General features: G+C 44.9%; 1 protein-coding gene across 3 annotated transcripts in view; it reads left to right on the top strand.

Annotated features, from left to right (window-relative positions):
* Positions 1–23,883, top strand: part of RABGAP1 (RAB GTPase activating protein 1) — a 92,445-nt gene that overhangs the window by 5,384 nt on the left and 63,178 nt on the right. For 2 of the 3 annotated variants that reach the window (XM_028715973.2, XM_077922687.1), the window contains exons 2-6: positions 8,743–8,943; positions 17,524–17,764; positions 18,853–19,057; positions 20,754–20,928; positions 21,987–22,144. In XM_028715973.2, coding sequence (XP_028571806.2) covers positions 8,794–8,943; positions 17,524–17,764; positions 18,853–19,057; positions 20,754–20,928; positions 21,987–22,144 — 929 coding nt within the window. In that variant the 5' untranslated portion in view covers positions 8,743–8,793. The remainder of the gene's footprint in view (positions 1–8,742; positions 8,944–17,523; positions 17,765–18,852; positions 19,058–20,753; positions 20,929–21,986; positions 22,145–23,883) is intronic. The other variant, XM_028715974.2, reaches the window with a different exon arrangement.

Raw genomic sequence — 23,883 nt, 5'->3', positions numbered from 1 at the left:
TCCACCAGGTTTGGAAAGGGTGCCATATATAGTGTGCATATATACCATATTTTTTGTTCTATAAGACTCACTTTGTCCCTCCTAAAAGGTAAGGGGAAATGTGTGTGCGTCTTATGGAGCGAATGCAAGCTGCGCAGCTATCCCAGAAGCCAGAACAGCAAGAGGGATCGCTGCTTTCACTGCGCAGCAATCCCTCTTGCTGTTCTGGCTTCTGAGATTCAGAATATTTCCCCCCCTTGTTTTCCTCCTCCAAAAACTAGGTGCGTCTTGTGGTCTGGTGCGTCTTATAGAGCGAAAAATACGGTAGTTATATATATTGCTGTGTATTGAGTTATGTAGTGCTACAACCCTTTAGGACATTGCGGTTCTCATTCCCTGCAGAAACCAAATGGAATCTTAGTAGTTGAACAGAATTGCAAGGTCTTCAGGACAGGGACCTATAATCTTTGTTGCACTCAAGCAGAGGTAGCCAGTTTGTTCCCTCCAGAAGTTGGTGGACTACATTTCTAATAATCCATGACTATTGGACATGCTGATAGGAGTTGTGGTCCACAAAATCTGGAAGTTACCATTAGCCCTGCTATGCACGTATGTGGAACTGTCTAAATAAATGGCAACAATGATGATCACACACCCCTCTCCCACAAAAACTGCTTGTTTTATTGTCATATATGTAGGTTATATCCATGTATTTTTCTGCTTCTCAACATGAGGCTTAGAATACACATTAAGAAGAGAATGTCAAATTCTCTGGGATCTTTGACTGCCACCATATTTGGCCACTATCTTCTGTTGCCGATGACACTGTTGTGGCCATGTAGTGACTCCTCCCCCAACAAAAAAAGTTGGAAGAGAGCCTAATAGTAGCACTTGGGCTACTTACTAATCCTCAAGATTTTAAGATTAAAGTCTAATTGGTCTGAATGCCCGTATTTGTACTTAGTTTCCCATTGAGTGAGCCTTGTATTTATATGCTCCCTTTGAGAGAGCACAGAGCTTTATACAGGTGGGTAAGTGGACTAGCAGAGGAAAGATGAGATGTTAAGCCCCTTTTTACATCTAGCATGGCAAGCAAGAAGGTGAGGACCCCCCCCCCCCCCGTTCTCCACATCCAGCAGAGAAATGCAGGAGGGATGTTCTCCCTTCTTGGGCAGTCTCTAACCAGCTAGTAAATTAAATAAATATCTTGCCTATTATGAAGAATATTTCAAGGTGGCTTACAGTAGAATCCATTGAAAATACAAAGATAAAATAATAAATCCAGCAGCGTTTCAAGACTCCGTTTAACTAGAATAGTTCGGACAAGTGGCTGGTATACTTGATAGCAAAGGCCTCAGTAAACAGGTAAGTTTTCAGCATGTGCCAAAAACTGCATGATCGCTTATTGTTGTTGTTTACTTACAAGGCTGGATAGGGAAATCTGAATTTCTCTCCTGGGTGGCTGAAGCATGCCATTTCCCCTTTCAAAATGACTTGCAAAGGTTCTGGGGGCTGAATTCTTAGCACAGAATCTTTGTGTGTTTGTGGCTTCTCAGATTGAGTGGTGGATCCTCTTTCTTGTTCAGCAAGAAATCTTTATTCTCCAGCTGAAGGGTGATTGGGCAATGTGAAAAGCAAACTTTTATTTTTATTTTTTATTTAATAAAAAAAGATGCTTTACTGCTTCTTTGGTGCGCCACTTTTCTCGGATAAAAATGAACGAAACTATCGTGCTGATTACTCACATTGAAGGATGGCTGCAACTGTGCTAGGTCAGACTTCACTGCTGGGTTGAAGAGGCATTATATTTCTATGGTATATGCAAAAAATGTTAGACCTACCTTTGAAGCTGAAATGTATTGGTATTGGCACAGAAGATGACCTGTCCCAAAGATGGTGTAACTACCTGTGGAAACAATGACCTGTCTTGCCAGCTGTTGAGAAAATAAACTTGTTGAGGGAGAGAGCCTTGGTGGGCCAAATGCAGTCTGTCCTTTTGTATTCTCCCTTTAAAGGAGGACTCAGAAAAATCTTTGAGTCAAGATCTCTGGCCTGGGTTTTAATAGATGGAATGCTATTGTTGGATATTGTGCCTTCTGACAGATTGCTGGTCCTGCCAATGTGGTATATCTCAAATTGTCAAGGAACCAGTTTTTATTCCTCCTTTACGTAGCTGCTGAAATCAGAAAATCTGCCTGGGGAGAGGAATTAAAAACCTCAAAAGCATGAACCTTTGGAGAAGGCAGCGTTCCATAGTCTTATCTGGCTGGCTGCTTCTGGCTGCTTGCTTCTTTTGTGGTCTCCAAAGAGCTTGGGAGAAATCCCAAGCTTCAAGGGGTATAAAAATAATTTGGTATCACCAGCTTCTTCTTGCTGATGCAGTGCTATGAAATCTAGACCTCTGTCTTTGTTATTTATTGGAAGGGGCACAGGAAGGGTGTTTTTCTTGAGAAGACCTCCTTTCTTTGGGGTGCAGCTATCTGAGGGTGCAAGATCGTGTGGGTGGATGTTTGCCCTAGTTTTGAACTTGTGTCAGCCTCCAGAAATTATTCTAAGGAACAACTGCTGTATTTGGTTTAGCTTTCTTGGTTTGGATTAGCTGCAAGTCTGTTATCAGTAAGGTAGCTGGAGTGTTGAGTACAGTGGTACCTCGGGATGCGAACGGGATCCGTTCCAGAGTCCCGTTCGCATCCTGAAGCGAACGTAAGAGGTGACGGTGCATCTGTGCATGTGTGAGTCGCATTTTGCCGCTTCTGTGCATGCGCGTGACGTCATTTTGAGCATTTGCGCATGCGCGAGCGGCGAAACCCGGAAGTAATGTGCTTCGTTACTTCCAGGTTGCCGCGGAGCGCAATTCGAACACGCTCAACCTGAGGTATGACTGTACAGTAGTACCTCTGGTCACGTACTTAATTCGTTCCGGAGGTCCGTTCTTAACCTGAAACTGTTCTTAACCTGAGGTACCACTTTAGCTAATGGGGCCTCCCGCTGCTGCTGCGCCACCTCATCTTGAGGTAAAGTTCTTAACCCAAAGTACTGTTTCTGGGTTGGCGGAGTCTGTAACCTGAAGCGTCTGTAACTCGTGGTACCACTGTACTCCTGGCCCCTCCCTGTTGCAGGCAGGAGCAAAATGAAAAGGCGAATACATTTAGCTTGCTGAATTGAACTATTCTTGGGGCAAAGTTTGTATATGAATGTGTGCCTTATATATGTCTTCACACACATGGAAATGAAGCTTTTATTCGGCCAGCGACGAGGCATGTCCCTGGCTACTTCTGGGGCCCATCCCCTCCCTTTCCCATTTGATTCATGTATGTGAATAAAGGACAAGCGGATTTTCTCTGTCCAAGAAGGAAAATGTAGTTAAATGTTAAAACATCTGAAAACTGGACTCCCTCCCAACCCTTAGCTCTCTGAGTGCTCTGGAAATACCATAACTTGTTTATCTCTTCTTAGGAAGAGACATGGCAATTGTCTCTTGCAAGTTTTTTTTCTTACTAAATTTGTCTTGGACTACATCTGTGATTGTGCCAAACTCCACTTTTCTGGGAGGTCTGAAGTTATCTTAATTATTTGGCGTATACTCTTGTAGTCTTGCTTAAAATCTCGTTTTCACATTCCTCTGGGAGTCAGAGTGCCTTGGACTACATGAGCAGCAGACCTCAGCTTTTTAAGTGTTGCAGAAATACTGTGATGATTTTTAATACGTATGCATGGGATGCAAAGTGTGCTGAGCCGTGGAAGTAGCTGCAGTGAAAAATCCTGCCCATTTCTGAGTTCCTAGATAATGAAACCAGAGGTTTGTGAAGTGGATGAACCCCAGGTGAGGCCACAGCAGGAAGAAGTTCTTTGAAAAGAGAGAGCCTAGGGTCCTGGATCTGGGCCTTCCTACTTGAAGGGAGCAATGGAGACCCCCTCCCTCAAACTGAGAAAGCCTTTCCCCCTCCCCACATGCCAGCTTAGTTTGCCCAATTTTCTGTAATTACTCCCTTCCCTCCTTTTTTGAATTTTTGCCTAAATGTGGAAGACGGCCAAGTCTGAAAGAGGCAGGAAGGAGCCGGTTGTGCCAGCTCAATTTTGTATTGGTTTTTTGAAGCGCTGCCTGCCTAATGTGTCAGCCAATTGATGCATCAATACACAGTGTATTGTCTGCATTGAACAGCAGCAGCAATTTCAAGCAACGGATATTCCAAACTCTACCTGGAGGTGCTGGGGTGTGTGGTTAGGCCATTTGGCCTGTGGTGAAGGTGGAATGCTCAGGAGAGCTTTTCACAACTCATTTCTTCCCTAGCTGCTGCAGAACGGCCCTGCAGTGCTGCCAGCTGGACCTTCCGACCCAGTGGTTGCTGTCACCACCAACCCCAAAAGCAAAGGAGGGAAACTGGGAACTGCCAATTAATTGTTAAATCCTGGGATGCTGGACCAGTGCAATTTACACAGAGCACAAGGCCCACTCTCCATCCCTCTGCTTCTCTCTGAGAATAGGGTAAATTCCACTCTAGTCTTAGACTTCCAATAGTGTGGAACCCAATGCAGTCTAGGTGCATTTTGGAATCCCAAACCCTGAGGGCGGCAATCACTCGTCCAATTGTGAAATTTTATTAGAAATATCTCTTATTAGAAATATCTCTTAATAGAAATAACAGATAACGGAAAAGCAGGCAACAGGTCAAGCAGAATAATGCACAATAAACTGTAGCCTATTTACTTCAACATGGTATTGCTAGTCCATTTAGCTGAGGATGGTGAAGCTTCCTGTTGGCATGGAAGACCTGGACTGGATTCCCAGCAGCGAGATTAGGAACAAAATGCAATGGCAGCTTGGCCTTTAAAGGCTCCCCTGCAGCTGGAGGCCATGTCTTCTGGCTCATTCTGATCAGTGAAAGCCTGAGTCAATCAGGTAGATCACATCTCCCAAGCAGCCCTTCTGAGCACCCTTCTGCCTTTGATAAAGCTGGAGGGAGACACATGATAACTAGGGCTGGGCGATGCAGCAATACATTGTCCAAAATTGGTTTGAAGTCCACATTGTGATAACAGTTTCATAATACCTCGTGTTGCGTTTGCTTCAGGCTGAGCGTTTTCTGGTTGCGTCCCGCAGTGACCCAGAAGAACCGGAAAGGGTTACTTCTGGGTTTTACCACTTGCGCATGCGCAGATGCGCAAAATGACATCACGTGCATGGGCAGAAGCAGCGAATCACCAGACACGCAGGTGCAGGTTGCGTTCTGCTCATGTTGCGAACGGGCCTCTGGAACGGATCCTGTTCGCAACCAGAGGTACCACTGTATTCAACTTGGAGATATATCGCAAAAAAAGAGTAAAAAAATTGTGATGTGGGATAAAGGGTGAAGCTGGTCATCACCCCTCTCATTATTCCTGCCGCCCCTGTTGCTCTGTACTATAACAAAACAGTTGTAAAAATATGTTAAATGTAAGTAAAAATGTATCAATTTTACACCCCTATGTAGTAGCAGTTGTCAGGACATCACCCTGTTCGCTTCTACCTAGTTCCATCCTTATTTCAGACATTGTGCTATATTGGTATATCACAATGCTTAGCTGCTGATGTATCACAGTGTTGACCACCAGGCATCGCTCAGCCCTAGTGATAGCCCAGCTTAGAGAAGTGGTGGGGCAGGGGTCCAGGGTCCTGGGTCACATGGCCCACCTAGCTCAGTGCTGTTTACTTTCCAGGGCCTTGGGCGGAGTGCCATTCCAGTGCCACGTTATTGGGTCATTCAGCTTGGGGGTGGGAAGCATTTTTCAGCTTGAGGACCTTATTTCCTCATTGGAGAAACTTCTGAACAAGCCACGCCAGTGGTGGCCAGTGGCCAGAGGCAAATATTTGGTGTATCAATAGATGTGAATCCTAACCTTGTATTATTATTACAGTGGTGCCCCGCAAGACGAATGCCTCGCAAGACGAAAAACTCGCTAGACGAAAGGGTTTTCCATTTTTTGAGTCGTTCCGCAAGACGAATTTCCCTATGGGCTTGCTTCGCAAGACGAAACGTCTTGCGAGTTCTTGCGAGTTTGTTTCCTTTTTCTTTAAGCCGTTAATAGCCGCTAAGCTGCTAAGCCGTTAATAGCCGCTAAGCCGCTAATAGCTGCTAAGCCGCTAATAGCCATGCTTCGCAAGACGAAAAAACCGCAAGACTAAGAGACTCGCGGAACGGATTAATTTCGTCTTGCGAGGCACCACTGTATTATCATTATTAAAATTTGTATACTGCCCAACATCCATAGATTTCAGGACGGTTCCCAACATAAAATTACAATATAAAAAACACAAAAGACAGAAATCATTATCATCATCATACCCCACCCATCTGGCTGTGTTTTCCGAGCTACTCTGGATGGCTTCAAGCAAAATACAGTGGTACCTTGGTTTTAGAACAGCTTAGTATATGAACTCCTGCCAATCTAGCAGTTCGAAAGCACGTCAAAGTGCAAGTAGATAAATAGGTACCGCTCCGGCGGGAAGGTAAAACGGTGTTTCCGTGCGCTGCTCTGGTTCGCCAGAAGTGGCTTAGTCCTGCTGGCCACATGACCCGGAAGCTGCACGCCGGCTCCCTCGGCCAATAAAGTGAGATGAGCGCACAACCCCAGAATCGGTCACAACTGGACCTAATGGTCAAGGGTACCTTTACCTTAGTTTATGAACAACTTGGAAATAGAACGCTGCAAACCCGGAAGTAGATGTTCCGGTTTGTGAACTTCACCTTGGAAGCTGAACATGTTCAGCTTCCTGTTGAGTGTGTTCCATTTGTAAACTGAGTCCCCCGCTGCTAACCAGACAGAGGCTTCCTGTTGAGTCTCTCGGCTGTTGAGTCCTGAGCACCCACACAACATAGAGGTGATATTTGGAGCTTTTGTTTTCGCTATTTTTTGCATTTTTGTTTGTGTGGCTTTTTCGTTTTTGTGACTGTGACTTGTTCTTCGTTTTATGGGACTAACTTGTGACTGTGGCTTGTGACTTCATTTTTGTGACTTGTTTTGGCCACTGTGCGGGAACCCACTTCAGCTACTGATTGATTGATTGTGTGACTGCAGAAAGGGATAAAAGCCCCTGTCTTATTTATTTTATAGTACAGTACTTTGATTATTGCTTTCATTTTATGGATCAATGGTCTCGTTAGATAGTAAAATTCATGTTAAATTGCTGTTTTAGGGGTTGTTTTTAAAAGTCTGGAATGGATTAATCCATTTTGCATTACTTTCTATGGGAAAGCGTGCCTTGGTTTTAGAGCACTTTGGTTTTGGAACAGAATTCCAGAACGGATTAAGTTTGGGAACCAAGGTACCACTGTATAAAAACATAATAAAACATCAAACATTAAAAACTTCCTGATACAAGGCTGCCTTCAAATGTCTTCTAAAAGTTTTGTTGTTTATATGTTTGACACCTGAAGGGAGGGTGTTCCACAGGGAGGGGGTCCACTGCCGAGAAGGCCCTCTGCCTGGTTCCCTTTAACTCTTGCAGTGAGGGATAAATAAATAAAAATAAGAACAAAAACAAACCAAAAATCCTCCCTCCCACAACACATTTAAAAGGGCATCGAATGCCAATCAGCCAAAGGCCTTATTGAAGAGGAATGTTTTTGTCTGGTGCCTAAAGGTGTATAATGAATCCTCCAGCCAAACCTCCTTGTGGAGAGCATTCCATAAATGGGGGGCCACTGCAGAAAAGGCCCATTCTTGTGTTGCTGCCCCCCCCCCCGGCCTTGTGGCTATGTTTTCAATCAAACAAAAGCCAGCAGTTTCTACACACGCCCTGAGTGCCTCTTCTCACCCACCATCCATGCAAGGAAGAGGTTGCGTTCTAGCCAAGGAAAGAGAAGAGGGCATGGAGCTGGGCCAGTGAGGGGTGGTGGCCTGCAGCAAGTCCTGAGGGCTACTTGGGGCTTATTGGTCTGAAGTTCCTCTGATATAGATGAAGATGCCAGTAATCTAACCTGGGACTTTTTGCATGCAGTGCGTTATTCCAGGGAGCTGCATTCCATCTCTAGCATGAGGATGAATGGGGCCATTTCTCTTTTAGCAAGCAGAATGGCGGGGGCAACTTGGGAATGTGCTTTATTAAAAACCCATGTGGAGGTTGGGACAGTGAAGTGGGTGACATCAGCTCTGTCTTGGTTTCAGCACTGTAACTAAAGATAAGGAAAGGCCTTGTGGGCTGCATTCCTCTCCCCTCTCTGCCCCCTTGGAAGATCTGAGTCAGTGCCTTGCGTTGAAATGATGAAGTGTGCCAACCTCTGCCCCAGTTCCTGCTTCAGCGGCCATTTCTTAAGGTTTAGGGCAGTAGTGGGGAAGTTGTGGGCCCTTCAGATGTTCACCAGCCCCACTCAGCATGGTCCAGTGGGAAGGGATGATGGGAGTGGTGAGCCAACAACATCTGGAGGGCCATCGGCTTTCCACCCCTGGTTTGTGGCATTTTGCTGTATTTTTAAACCACATAAAATAATAGAAAATATCCGAACAGTTTACCGTAAAAATACGCCAACAATAAAAAGGAAATAGTATTTAATGTAATTATTTTAACTTGGATAAAAACATGCTGTTTGCTGCTTTGGGGGCCTTTTTGGCTGAAAAAGTGGTGTATAAATAAACTGTAGTGATAAGTGGTGACTTGGCTCAACAGCATCTTGAGGTGTGCGGGTTCTTAACACTGTGCAGCTGTGCAGAATTTAAGGACATCTCAAGGCATGACTTTCTAGGAGCAGCTTAGTAATAAACATACTTATTTTATTTGTTTTTCAGGTACTTGTAATACAAGCCCATCCATGAGTCAAGCTTCCTTTTTTTAAAGTCATGGATGACAAGGCCTCTGTTGGAAAAATCAGTGTGTCTTCAGACTCGGTATCCACTCTTAACAGCGAAGATTTTGTCTTGATTTCCAGGCAAGGGGATGAAACACCATCCACCAATAATGGTAGTGATGATGAAAAGACAGGGCTGAAGGTAAGAGCCTGTAGTTCAAGTCTGATCAGACAGAGACGGGAGTTCAGTATTGGGGGAATGGGGGAAGAAGGGAAGGTATATCTGCGCAGCACGGTCACTCTGTTCCATTTGTCAGCAGTTATTTGCTGGAACTGGCTTCTGCAATCCCAAATTAAATCGTTTTTTTAATCCGAAACATTTTTACACCGCTCTTCAACTGAAAAGGGCTCCCAGGGTGGCTTGCAAAGATCAGTGATAAGACAAGTCTTTGCCTTCAGACTTGCAGTATAAAAGACATGATACAAAATGAAAAACATTTGGGGAGGAGGAGGAGGAGGAAAGCAAACCTGGGCATTAGGTGGGTGCTAAGTACTTTGTAACTAAGATCTATTGCCAGGCTGGATAACTTTTCAGTCAAAGTGCTTCATTCCCTTGTGGGCACAGTGGTGATGGGCAGAACGAAAACCAGGCACTGCCAGAGGTCAGTATGTTATATTCCATCCATTCAGAAACCAGAGGCTTGTGTGTGCGCACGTACCCTCTCACACCGTATCACTCCATCTAGGCAAGCAAGAGAGATTATCACAGCTGAAGCACACATTCCAGCCAGATGAAAGCATTTGAGGAAGGCCAGTGAGGAGTGCAGCCTGGGAATGAAGCATGGCCTGCTCACATGAATCAGTTCCTCTTTTAGGTATAGGTACCTGCAGTGGCTCTCTCTAGAGCACTGCTTCTCCCCAGTTTAAATTACATGGCTTGGCTGCTGCTTCTGACCATATTCATAGAATCATAGAGTTGGAAGAGACCACAAGGGCCATCGAGTCCAACCCCCTGTGCACTGAACCCTACCAGGGAAGGGGTGCTGAGTGGTTGGGGAGTGTTGTCCCAGTGCCACAGATCATGAGTGTCCAGAATTCTTCTGTGTTGTTGTTCCAGTATTTGAACTGTGTTTATTAAATGTTTGGTTGATTACGTGGTGTGGCTGATAAAGCCAAGCTTGCAGCCCATCTGATTTCGTGCAGACTGTTTCAATGTGATGTGGTTTGTTGGGAACCCTGGCAACATTGAGCTTGGTGCAAGACACTGAATGATTTCCTCCAGCCCAGTGCCTGGATGCTTCCTGTTTCTCCAATTAGTTTACATCTGCTCCAGAGTCTAAAGAATAGGCTTCTTCCCAAAGGTATTGTGTTCCCTGTTTAAAAAGTAGGGGCCTGGCCCAGCTCTGCTCTTGAGCAGGCTTTTGAAAAACAATTCGAGGTCACAGTAATTACCAAACGGAATTATCTAATCTGGAACTCCACACTGTGTTACATTAGAGTGTTTATCACAGGCCAAGGTTAGATACAGTGCTTAATGACTTGGATGGCTTTGAACCTTATCTTTCTTCTTGTCTTGGCTGTGGTATTTGAGTGAGTTTGTTGTGTTTGAGTGATTGCTGTCTGGATGCTGAAGGGAAGCAGGGCAGCCTCAGATGAGTGTGGGGGAAGCCCAAGCCACGTGGAGCCTGTTAGATTTCCTCTCATAGTTTTGGCCTCTCTTACTTCACTGAAGAAGTGCATAACTGTGCATGGAAAGAAGGCTCTCCATGCTGGGCAGATAGAAAACATGCCCTGGAATACAGAGTGTGAGTGTTGAAAAATAGTGATGTGGGTTTTCTGGGGCGGGGGTTGGATTGTATGCAGGGGGGTGGGGAATCTGTGCAAATTAGGTTAATTTACATTGGAAAATTGTCAACTTGCCTTGGAAGACTTTCTGATGCCATACAGTGATGTAGTTTAGCATATTTATTTCACTTGTATTTAGCAAATGAGTATCCTGTGGGTTTTTTTTTGTCCCAATACACCATAAATATTTGACCTGAAATGCTTTGAAACTTCAAAGCATGCCTAATACAGTGGTACCTCGGGTTAAGTACTTAATTCATTCCGGAGGTCCGTACTTAACCTGAAACTGTTCTTAACCTGAAGCACCACTTTAGCTAATGGGGCCTCTTGCTGCTGCCATGCTGCCGGAGCACTATTTCTGTTCTCATCCTGAAGCAAAGTTCTTAACCTGAAGCACTATTTCTGGGTTAGCGGAGTCTGTAACCTGAAGCGTATGTTAACTGAAGTGTATGTAACCTGAGGTACCACAGTATTGGGTTTTCAGTTGGCATCCATTCATTCTTCTCAATGAACTTAGGAAATATAAAATTTACCAGCGGCTTTTTTGGTGTATGTGTAAACACATTTAATGCCGTATCACCATTGGGAATGCTGTTGAACAAGGCTTGAGCTCTGATCATAAATGCTAGCACTGCCTTGAATGCCGCTCTTGACACTCACTTCCTATTGCCATGCCTCTTCCAAGGGAGTAATTATTACAGGGTGAGATTGGTTTTTATTTTTTACCTTCTTAAAGTTGTAGAGCCTGGAAAGAGCTTGCAATGCTCAAGCACAGCTGGAAATTCCAGGGCACATCCATGGCATGAGCTTACGCTGGTTCCACGCTTGTGGCTTCTCACTGGGAGGATGCAGAAGTTGCATTGCTGGAATGGGAGAAGTGATGGGCTACCACAGAGGAAGGATGAGACCTGTGGTAAACAGTGGTCAAAACTGTGAATATTAATTATTGACCACTATTGCAGGGGCTGAGCCCCATTTACGTTTGTGGTGCCCAGTTAAGAATTGCTATTAAAAATGTCTTATTAACAATGTGTCGCTGATGTGAACTATGTATTAGTTCATGTGTTTCGAAAAAATAAATGGAAAGGGTGACTGAATTATGTTGTGGCCTCTGTAACCTAGGTTTCAGGAGCCATCTGGTGAATATCTTATGTACCTGAGTTTCTAACACTGACAGCAGCTCTCCCCACATGTGATTCCTGGCAGCCAGTATTCAGAATCACACGGCCTCCTCCTTTAGTTTACTTGAGTATGTGTTTGCACATGTTGGGGGCTGGGGGACCATTGCCCAGTCCCTGACAGCATCTCTGGTTAGAAGGGTTAGGATCTGCCTCGGACCCTTGAGAGACCCTGCCTCTCACAATACTTTCCTAGGTGGCCAAGTAGTTGGTCTCTGTATGATGCAGCTTCCTACATTATGTGAGCAGTGATCGGGCTGGGAGGTGTCTGATTGAGCGCGCACATCTTTTAATATGCGTTGTTCTGGGAGAGTCACTTCTGTGCTTGCTTTCACCCCTCATTTGCCTACACATTTGGAGGGGGGGTGTTAATCAGGGGTTGAAGTGAGTTGAAAGACTTGACAGCACCCGGCAAAATAAGGGCCTCTTGCCAACATGCTTTGATCCTGGCACTAGTTGCTGGAAACCACAGGAGGGAAGAGTGCTTTTGTGATTGCTTGTGGGTTTCCCACAATCATCTGGTTGGCTACTGTGAGAACAGGATGCTGGACTAAAGGGGTCATTGTCCTGTTCCAGCAGGCCTCTTATGCTCTTGCGTTACCAGAAATCCAGCTTTTCATACCAAAGTGGGTTTCAAGAGTACTTCAACCTTGAACCCACAGGCTGCACACAGCCAGGCATCATGTGAGTTTTGCAACTGGAGCAGGTCCAGTAGCGACCACATGGAGATCTTTGGATGCCAGGTTGGCAACTGATATCTCCATCTGGCTAGCCTCTCCAGCTTTCTTAAGCAGGTAAGCAGAAAAGCTTATTTATTGCATTTATATCCCACCATATTCTGCAAGGAGTACATGGTTCACCCCCTCGTCAGTTAATTCATACAACAACTCTGTGAGGTGGGTTTAGAGGCTGTGACTGGCCCAAGGTCATGACTTGAGTGGGGATTTGATCTCCCAGGTCCTGGTCCGACACTCGATAACCACTACACCATGGTGGCTTCCTAGAGTACTTCTGCTAAGGGGCAGCTATATAGATTAAGTAGGTAAATAACTATGGAGAAAACAAAATGTCACTTAGAGAAGGATCCAGGGTGGATAAAAATCAATGATTTTTTAAAAGAAAAATAAATCAGATTTTTTTATTTAAATCAGATTTTTAAAATAAAGTGATTTTGGAGGAAAAATCTTTTTAAAGATAGTTTTCTATTTAAGTTACATTATAGTCCAAAGGCTATTCATCAGGAAATAAGGATTTGTTTAAGTTTCTCATGAATGCTGAAACTAAGTTTTTTTAATTAAAAAAATTTGTTTAACCACATCAGTTAACAAAGATGGATATGTATGCTTTAATGTTACAGTATTGTCTTAGTTAAATAAATGGTTTAAATTGTTATTAAGGAAAAGATTATTTTTCTCATTCCAATAAAGTACAGCGGAAAGGATGTCCAAATGTAAACAGTTAACTTATTAAACCTCACTATAATTTCATAATTATTGGTCTATGTATTTCTAATAGTATAACCAAATCAGTAATTTTTGATATAACTGTAAAAACTACTCTGAAATTTTTTTATTCCAAAAATGAAACCTTCATCTGGTTGTAAATATTAAGATTACAGTACTAGCAAGAATGAGTCTTTCTGTAAAAAAATGATTTAAATCAAGTCTTACTGGCTAGTGATTTAAATCGTGATTTAAATAAATTTAATTTAAATTGAATCCATCCTGGAAGGATCCAAAATATTTTCCTTGAAGCTTGAATTTGTTTTATACTGGATTGTTTTATTTGATGTTTTAATATGTTGTAAACCTCTTTGAGATTTTTTCTTTAAAATATAAAGTGGTATATAAATGAAATGAATAATAATAATAACGATAACAATAAATTTAACAGTTTAAAAAAAGTACCTAGACATTCTGCTGTGGTGACCGTAACTTAGGTTCAAGGTGCCGTTTGGCAATTAGCTTATATATCTGAGTTTCTAACTGGCTGCATATTGCCTGGCTGGGGCAGAGGAAGCAAAGCCACCCCACCAACCCTTGTGCTGCCTTCCTAAAGCTGGATAAGCAAAGCTCTGGGCTTTGGGAAAGGTGTATTAGGCTCTGGCAGGGTCCTAGAGCTCTCCCATCTTCTTCCCAAAGCTGGGAAAGCACTAACTTTGCTTTGGAAAGGAGACAGGAGGACTTTAAGACCCTGGCAGAGGTCTTCTCTCACACCTTCTCAAAGCCCAGTGACTTGCTTGGATGTGAGGGTCACATGTTGCTTAGGTCCACCCAAAAGGTCCTGAGTTAGAGGGAAGCAAGTTTGTTACCTATGGTGGGCCAAATTCCGCTTCATCATTGGCAGCCAAAGACCCAAGAACGGGGCTGCAGTCACCTACAGTGTACATAGCAATGACTAACAGCCTGGTTCCTGTAATGTTAATGGGTGATGATGAACCCACTGGCTGGCATGCTGACGCACTCCTTGCTGCCCAATGTCTACTTGTGTGCCTTCATATATTACGCTGGGATGGGGAACCTCCAGCCTTCCAGCTGTTGCTGGACAGAACTCCCAACATCCTTGACTATTGGCCATGCTGGCTGGGGTTGAAGGCCCAATAATATCTGGGCAGCCCCAGGTTTCTTACACCTGTATTATACCATAAAGGTAAAGGGACCCCTGACCATTAGGTCCAGTCATGACCGACTCTGGGGTTGCAGTGCTCATCTCGCTTTACTGGCCGAGGGAGCCGGCATACAGCTTCCGGGTCATGTGGCCAGCATGATTAAGCCACTTCTGGCGAACCAGAGCAGTGCATGGAAACGCCATTTATCTTCCCACCGGAGCGGGACCTATTTATCTACTTGTACTTGGACGTGCTTTCGAACTGCTAGGTTGGCAGGAGCAGGGACTGAGCAATGGGAGCTCACCCCGTCATTGCGGGGATTCGAACTGCCGACCTTCTGATCGGCAAGCCCAAGAGGCTCTGTGGTTTAACCCACAGCGCCACCCGCGTCCCGGTATTATACCATATGATGGATCAATTAAGTCCTACTATATTTGTTTCTCTTGTTCTGGAAACCAGCAATCTCTCCAGCTGAAATGCCCCCTTTGCATTTGGTCTTTTACGCAGTTAAATATCCTCAAAGATCTCCTCTCCCTCCTTTTGGATTTAGACTTTTTAAGGGCAGATTATTTGTGGATGCCTCTTCATTCTGTCTGCTGGAGTCTTCTCTGTGCACAGAAACCTAGGCAATAGCCTAATGTCAAGGGGTGGGGAACCTTAGGCCCAGGGCAGAATCCAGTCCTGACGGCTGCCAGGACCGTCTTCACAGTTTCCACAGACCATGCCCCTCACTAGCCTTGCTCTGTATCCTCCTTGGGCTCTTTTGCCTGGCTGGAATTGACCTTTGAACTGTGAGGAAGCCTCTAGCTTGCCTGGGTGGAGAGGTGTGTGCAAATCCCTAGCTGCTGCTGCTGCTGCATGGTTGGAATGTAGCCTACATTTCAAAGGCAAGAGTCACATGCATTGCTCTGCCTGCGTTTGATTCTGGCTCCCAGAAGGTTCCCTATAAATGAAGTGCAGCCCTTGGGTTGAAAAAGATTCTGTTCCCCTCATCTCCCCTGTCCACAGTTTCCAGGATCTTGGGCAAAGGTCTATCCTCTCCACCTGCTTTCTGATTATTTTAACTGGTGATGCCAGGGACTCACAATGGCACCCTCTTTGGTACACAAAGCGACTGCTCTGCCTCTGAGCCTACAGCTTTTCTCCAAAGGCTCGTTCTCTTCTGATGCAAATTACAGGGCAAAGCTACCTGCTGTCTAATTTAGCTCAACAGGCTTAACCAGATTTCAGGCCATCTTGGTTTGTCCTTGTACCGATACATGAAAGACTTCCTTCCAAGTGGAGACAGTAATGTTCCATGTGGCTATGGCCTCGGTCGCATTGAATCTGTGAGCCAGGATTGGCCAGCTTTGTGGCTCTGGAGGTTGCCTCCTGTCCTGGAGATGGAAGTGAATGTGACTAGGTGGCATCTCCACACCTACCATTTCAGTAGTTTACTCCTACGTTGACAGGGCAGGAAAACTCCTGTTTTGTGTACTGTTTGCACTTCCACTTCACTACTGGAGGCTTAAGTGACTGGTGTTCTTTGCTGGAAGGAAGCAGCCATCAGGTAAGTGAGGTGGAGAGTAGATGGAGGGGGATGCTTTTAAAAGGTGGCTGTACCCAGTTATTTCTCCTGGGGAAGATGGGAGTGCTTGCATTCTGAATCATTTCCTTCAACTTCTCATTTGAAAATCTTGGAGGAAGCAGCCATAAGATGCGTCTGGCCACAAACTACCTCTGGCCAAGTGTCAGCTCTGTGACTCTCCCCTTTCAGTTTTCAGTGGAAGCCAGCTGGCTGGAGAGTGGCCAAGGTACACAGGGGGAGAGGGGTGTTTGTGGCCAGGCAGTGGTGGAGAACCGTGGCACAGGATGGGAGGGAGAAGGGGGGGCTCAGAGGCAGGGTGGTTTTGGCAGGGTAGTATAGTGGCTAGGGTGTCAGACTAGAACCTTGGAGACCAGATTTGAATCCCAAGTCAGTCATGAAGCTCACTGGGTGACCTTGGGCCTGTCAGTGCTTCTCAGCCTAAACTATTTCACTGTGAGCAATAAATGAGGAGAGGGGGAACCATGTGAGCCACCTTGAGCTCCATGGAGAAAATGCTGGGGTTATAAATGCAGTCAGTAATGCCAAGGGAGCTACATAGTCCCTGTCTGTGAGGGAGCAGCAGGAGCAAGGAGCCGCATACCATACGGCTTTGGCTTTAGTGCTTAATAGTAATCAACATTTTTATCCCAGTCTTCCTCCAATGGAATCAGTGACATGGTGCCTCATTTTACCCTCACAACTACTCTGTGCAGCAAGTCAGACTTGAGAGGCATTAACTAGTTGAAGGTCACCCAGCACGTTTGACCAGAGGCTTGGGCCCTGCCTCTAGGTCTGAAAGGCTAAACACTAGCACTGCTGCCTTATGCAGCAGGCTGTGGGAAGACTTCTGAGTGGGCGCCTCTTTGCATTCTTTCTCCTTAGTAAATACTATATTATTCCATTGTTTTGACACAAATGCGTTAGGGATGGTCAGATGCTACTTGATCTAGGTGTAACTTCACAGGCTGGGACTTGTCAGCAGGCAGGCATTTTAGTTAAATTGGTAAATGTGGAAGGATTAGGTGGGGAATAGAAAGCCGTGGTAGAAATAGGTATGGTGCTGACCACAAGGGCAGCCCTGGCAGCTTGGGTGCCTGGGAGAAGTTGCCTTCATCTATGAGATGTGAAGGTGCTGCAGCCTCTTCCCAGTCTGCTTTAACCACTGTGGAATGCTCAGCCACGCTGTTCCCAGCTCCTTGCTGTCATTAATGCCCATCAGAATTCCACTACTGTTGTTGCTCTTGATTCTGTGTCTCTACTGTGCAGTTTGCACATTCAGAAGTCTGTAGGGCTGCTCCTGTGCTTTTGTGCTGGAGAGAGCAGTGCAGCATTTTCTTGGCCAAACCTGTTGCATCTCCAGAAGAACGAGATCTTAGTATGCTTATGTATTGTTTTCATGAGCATTGGAGATACCCAATGAAACCTTCTAGTGATATCAGTGTCTCTTGAGAGAGTTGGGCAAATGCAATGTTATTTGAACTGCTTTTAACCTCTGTTTAGCCTCCTGTAGTGAATGTGTGTCTGGTCTCAGTCAAGCCCCCATCTCTCCTCTTTTGGCTCACCCTTTGCCACTTGCTTTCACAGATTATAGGGAATGGGAGTGAGCAGCAACTGCAGAAAGAGCTTGAAGACGTCCTAATGGATCCCCCCATGGAAGACCCATCAAATGACCGAGAACACGAGGAGGAGGACAGCCATCATGATGGAGGAGAGGGAGATGAGCCAGTCCTCCTCGAGGCTTCCGCATCCTCCACAATTAACCCTGTGTCTGTGGCGGGACCCCAGAAACCTGATATGAGCTTGCCAGTGAAGCCAGCGCAGGGAGGTGAGAGAAATTTGGGGCAGGTGGGTGGGAAATGAGAAATGAGAGGGCGCAACTGGGTTGTGAGAACCCTCTGAAAGAAAGAGAAGGAAGCACAGATGTAGAGCAAATCTGGGGTGAGTTTCTGAAAGTCATTTCTTAAAACACTCATATTGTGCCTTCCTGTCAAAATGACACTCAAGGCAGCTAATGAACAATTAGCTTGGGCAATAATGGAGAAAGCCAGCAGAAACATTCAAGGCAGCTGACAAATGTCAAGGGACAGCAGCTGGTCAACTAACTTCATGCAATGGCCTTCTCTTTTGTATCTACCCTCTGAGGTTCAGATGGTGAAGGCAGGGGACATGGGGGACTTTTCAGTGGCATCCACAACATACAATTCCCTGCTCTGTAAGAGACCTGACCACTTCATAGGGAGTGTTTTACAAGGCAGGTCAAAATGGGCTTGTTCAAGCCTGTCTTTTATGAAACTGGGACCGGTGACTTCCTGGTCCTCCCTGGTGTTTGTTACTTGGTTCTGATATTTTGGTTAGATATTTTGGTTTGGTTTTGCCCTAGGGGGTAGGCTTAAAGGATGGAAAGTGCAGAATATAAATGTGTTATTAAGTCTTAACCTGCACAACAGTAATGCCTAGGAACTTGACGATCTTCTTGAGGTTGAACCCTGCCAGATACAGCCTTTTGCACTTCTATGGTGCTTTCTTGGAGAGGAGCAGAATATGCACAGCCTTTGTGTATCCTGAGCAGAGACTGGCCAGGGGGCTTCATTGTCCTTCCTAGCTGTTCTCTTCAGAACTGGTTTTTCCAATCATGGCTGGTCTTTCACAACCATTCCCTAAAGGGTGGGTTGCTTTTTAAGGGGGAAGGGGCCAATTTCAATCATTGATTGAAAGCTTCCCATTGGCACCGCTGCTTAATGGTGCAGATCCAAACTCTGCAAATCAGATAGGGTGCAAATAGTCATATCTGAGAGTCAGATTGGTTACACAGGAGAGACTCATTTTAACTTAATGTGAGTGGTAGAGGATACTGATCCAATTTAGCAATTTGATACACAAATTAACGGACTCCGCTTTTCTGCTGTTTTGTAGATTCCGAGGAGTCAAGTCCTTTTACTCCAGTTGCTGATGAGGACAGCGTTGTCTTCAGCAAGCTCACTTACTTGGGCTGTGCCTCGGTCAATGCTCCCAGGAGCGAGGTGGAGGCCCTGAGGATGATGTCCATCTTGCGAAGCCAGTGTGAGATTTCCGTGGACGTGACTCTTTCGGTTCCTAATGTGTCGGAGGGAACTGTGAGGTACTTTCCCACCTGTGGTGTGGCATTGTGGGAGGCTCTGTAGGTCCACCTGTCGTTGGCAGTGGTGTTTTTTATGACCTGCTTTGTATACTGTGGCAATATTTTCTAAGTTGCCTCATGGTTACTATGGGGCAACACCAAGACAATCTTCTGAAAAGTGTCTTCTTTGATAAACTGGTTGTAAATTGTGGCTGTTTATTTTCTTTTTTTAAAGTTTCATTTATTTCTGTGCTGTTTGTCCACAGTGCTAAAGCAGTTTATCAAAGTACAAAACGTTGGGGGGGACGGGACACAACTTGCTATGGAACATGTCAAGGCATTCAAATAAGACAAAAAAACATTTCAGGAAACATAGGATAAATGCCAGTGCAGCAAGCCCACAACTTACGCAGGGGTTACATTCTTGACATTATGCCTAAAGCCAAAATCACGTATAGTCAAAACACTTCAAGGTGAAATGGTGGGTGGGATTGCAAACATCTTTCCCCCCAGTACCCAGCCTCTTTTTAATTTTTATAAATTATTTTCTGACGCTTGTAAAGCTGAATGTACACAAGTTAAATGTGCGAACGTTGCGGGCTTACTGTATTGCAAAGAAATGAATCTAGATACAAGTACAGTGCAAAATCTTAAGTTACTGGGCAAAATAAATAAATAAAGCCAACCCGTACTGTAAGTAAGTGTGTGGTCTTGCTTCACTCCACGGTGACCGCAGCAGTCTGACTTAGATGCAGTTCAGTTGGGCTAGGGATCTTCTCACCAGGCTAGATGGTTCACTGCCAACTCTCTGGTCTCCATAGACATTTGCCAGCAGCAGAAAGGCAGGTGGGTGGTGGGGACGTCAGTGAAGGGAAGTTTGCACCTTCAGCCTCCCAGGTGTTCTGGTGGCTAGTGCTGGCTTTTCTGTGCTAGCACTCCATTTTATTATTTTTCAGATAACAGGCGTTAAACTCAAACAAGAAATCTATAAAAGGGAGAATGGAGGCATAATTATTGTCTAGTCTGCTCCTGCAACTTCTGATTTATGTGGACGGAAGATTTTAATATTAGCAAAAGAACAGAACTATTTTTAAAATTATCTGTAATGTCCAGTGGAAGGAATAACTGCACTATGGCAGTTATTCCAGCAGAGCAAGCAATTCAGCTTACCCCATGCTGTTCTGAGGGTTCTCCTACCCCCGAAGCCAATTGGGGGTGGGAGGAGAGATAGGGAAAGTCATGTTGCCTTAGTGGAAGTCTTTGCTAGTGGGAGTGAGGGCCTAATGATGTCCTCTCTGCCCTCCAATCAGTGAACCTGGCATTTACAAATATAATACTCTTGGGATGGTACAGAGTGATTCAAGAGAGTCGGGAATAAATTCATATTTTCAAAGCCATCCCATAGATCATGATGGGTGTCAAGTATGAACAGTCCTCCATCAGGGAAACATGTTTCTTTGAAAACCACCTTTGCTTCCTTTAAGGAGAGCTGTGAAAGCATTCAGTAAGGAAGAAAGCAGAAACGCAGAAGGTGCACTTCTGAATATGAGCGAAGTTGCTCAATTTAGATCCTTTTTTAGCCTATTAGAAAAGATTTTGCTCACTTAAATTGACCAGTTAATTAGTAGAAGATTGGACTTAAACTACTTGCAGCCTGTCTGTCTTCAAGGTGAAGCATTTGCAGCTCACACCTTCATTTCCCCCTTTTTCTCTGTAGGCTGCTAGAACCCCCAACAAACACCGAAATAGCCAACTATCCCATTTACAAGATCCTGTTCTGTGTGCGGGGACACGACGGGACTCCAGAAAGCGACTGCTTCGCTTTCACTGAAAGCCATTACAACTCAGAGCTCTTCAGAATTCATGTCTTTCGGTGTGAAATCCAAGAAGCTGTAAGTTCAGCATCTGCTTCGCCTTTGTTGATGCTCCTGCCTTGCATGTGGAAGATCCCAGGTTTTGTCCCTGGCATCTCCAGAGAGATCCCGTACTAGAAACCCCGGAGAGTCGCTGCCAGTCAGTGTGGACAATACTGAGCTGGAAGGATCAGTGGTCTGACTCAGTATTAAGGCCTAGATTTCATTTATTAATTAAATTTATGTCCTCCTCTTCCTGCCAAAGAAGGAATCTCCTTCGTATATTGACAGTACCTTCTTAGTGATACTTGGTAACCCTGATGATGCAGATCTTCTGCTTCCAGCCATTTATTTGTGCTGACAGTTTAGCATCATACTATGCTTCAGTTATTCTGTGCTGGGCTCATTAAGCTCTGACTGTGATCAGGTCTTTCTTCTCTGCATTGATAACGAGCAGTGTTGCTGAGAAGGATTTCAAGATATGCACTTGCAAGATGGAATAATTTGTTAGATTTTGGCACAAATTTCTGATTTGGCTCATAGTCACAGACTTGGGCTGAAGCCTTGTGTACACTTAACACAGTAGGACTTACTTCTGAAAGTAATTGCACTGAATTGCACTGTTAAAGGAAGCCATGGCAGAGGTGTTCCATTCAGGCACCAAATTCAAAGAGTGAGGCTGAGCAACTGAAGGGAGTTTGGAGAATCCTAATGAAAGCGGAAAAGCATATCCTATCAAAACAAACAGAGTGGGTGTAATGTAGCAGTTATAAGAGTCGCCTTCAACCTGGTGTGCTCCAGAGGTTCTGGACTACAATTTCTGCCATGCCTGGCCATTAACCTCTGCTAGGTGGAGCTGGTGGAGTTGTAGTCCAAAGCCTCTGGAAGGCACCAGGTTGGGGAAAACTACATTAGAGTGTCTCACCAGCCCTGTGTTGAAACCCTCATTAACTTCAAAAGTGCACTGGATAGCTGCTAAGCCAGCCACGAACTCACTCCACCCTCAGAAATAACAAAAGAGCCGTTTCCCCAACTCTGCTCCCCACTAGGAATCCCGGCTGCTGACTTTCTTTCTCTCTGGCTCTTCGTGTCCACAGGTGAGTCGGATCCTGTACAGTTTTGCCACCGCCTTCCGCCGCTCTGCCAAACAAACCCCGCTTGCTGCTCCCTCTGCTCCGCAGACGCCAGACAGTGACATATTTACTTTCTCCGTTTCTCTGGAAATAAAAGAAGATGATGGGAAAGGATATTTCAGGTGTGCTTTCCCCACTTCCTCCCCAGAACCCTTTTAAACATGAAATATGGTCCAAGTTATTTTTAGCTGGGTTTTAAAATGCTTTTTAAAGAATTGTTTTATGTTGCTTGAAATGGTCTTTATGTGGATATAGTCTGATTTTATTGTGTTAACCTTTTAAAAATGGTATATTTTATTTTTTATGAATGATGCAGGGGGTGTGGTTAATGAGGGGTCAGTAAATGGGAAGCTAAAATGGGTGATAGCTGACTAAGGCATTCCCAGAGTAGGCCCATTGAAATAAATATGGACTCCGTTGGCTACCTCCCAATAAAGATGAAGTAAATGTGAAGCACATTCTCCGAAATCAGGTATGGGAGTTTTATGTGCTGTTATCTTCTGGTTTGGACTTTGTTCAGTAGTGGCCCTTTTTGTTAAGAAGGGAAGAGCCACCGTGCAGCTGGATCAGGGGGGCTGGATCCTGGCCCTGACAGGGCAACACTCTGGGGCAGAAGTTCAGGACCCCTCCCAGCAGAAGGAGCAGGAAGGCCCCACGAAGGCACCAGGGCTGGCCAACCACATTTTTAAAGTGAAGTAATATACATTAGTATCTAAAGAGGAGGGCCTCCTAAGACCACAACGGGGAGCTGTGCCCCTCCAGGTCTCCCTTGAGACCCTAAGAAGAGCCTTGTTGGAAGGGGAAATATAAAAATAAGAGAGAAGGTAAAAAAGTGCTTATAGAAATGCTAAGATTAAAGTAAATATATATGGAAGTCAGGAAGAGGGGCGGGAGGAGGTCGATGCTCTGATAAGATGCTCCGGTAAGAGTTTATTGATGTATGTATGGATACTGTGATTACAAAAATTTAAAGTGTAATATAAATTATTTTAATTTTTTTTTTTTAAAAAAACAGAAGAGCCTTGTTGTATCAGGCCAGTGGCCCATCTTCTCCAGCCTCCTTCCCTCAAAGCGGGTTTTTTGTGTGTGTAAGGTTTTTCCCCCATTGGATACACGCTGGAGATACTGGTCTCTTGACTTTATTGCATTTGAGTGCCCATTGCCCAGCCCAGAAAACTTAAGACCTGTATCCTTAGCATGCTTTATCTAGTGACCACCCTTTTTTTCCTTCTGATGTGCACTGCCTTTGGAGCCATAGAGCTGCGAGGCCACCTGCTGTTCATTCTTGTCATAGCAGCTCTACATGTGTCAAACAGACTGGTGCCTTTTTAAAACCTTGGTGCCTCTTTTAAAAGAGTGCTGTGCGTATTGTTGATAGGAAGCTACATTCTAGTACATCTTAGGTGTTTTTTTTTTAAAAAAACCCCAGTCTTCAATTATCACCTCATCTAAATCTTAGATCTTCTCACCCCGTTCTCGGGCTTCCAGTTCCTTATGTTTTCATTCCTCTACACTCTACTGTTTGTTCTCCAATATTGGTTGGAACACTTATTTCCTGCCATCCTTCCGTACCCTGCCACAATCAGACTCTAAAAAGCCTTTTCAAGCCTAATTGTTGTTGTGGTATGTGTCCTGGAGATTTATTCTTGCCTCCCTAGCTGCAGTTTTCCATTAAGACTACCCACCACCTTCAATATGCTTGAAAGAAACTATAAGCACTGACCCCCCCCCCCCCGCCGCCTTATTTCAGGTGTGGGATGGAGAGCAAGAGAGAGGTGTGTGTGGTTGCAAATGTTGGTGATTCCTGTTTCAGGGCATGCTGTTGTCCTTGTCGAATCACCAACTCTCTTAGATTTCTGGA

The sequence above is a fragment of the Podarcis muralis genome, chromosome Z, assembly GCF_964188315.1.
Source record: "Podarcis muralis chromosome Z, rPodMur119.hap1.1, whole genome shotgun sequence".
In the NCBI taxonomy this organism is placed as follows: domain Eukaryota; kingdom Metazoa; phylum Chordata; class Lepidosauria; order Squamata; family Lacertidae; genus Podarcis; species Podarcis muralis.
Note: the sequence above shows the minus strand (reverse complement) of the source record. Positions and strands in the feature narration are given on the sequence as shown.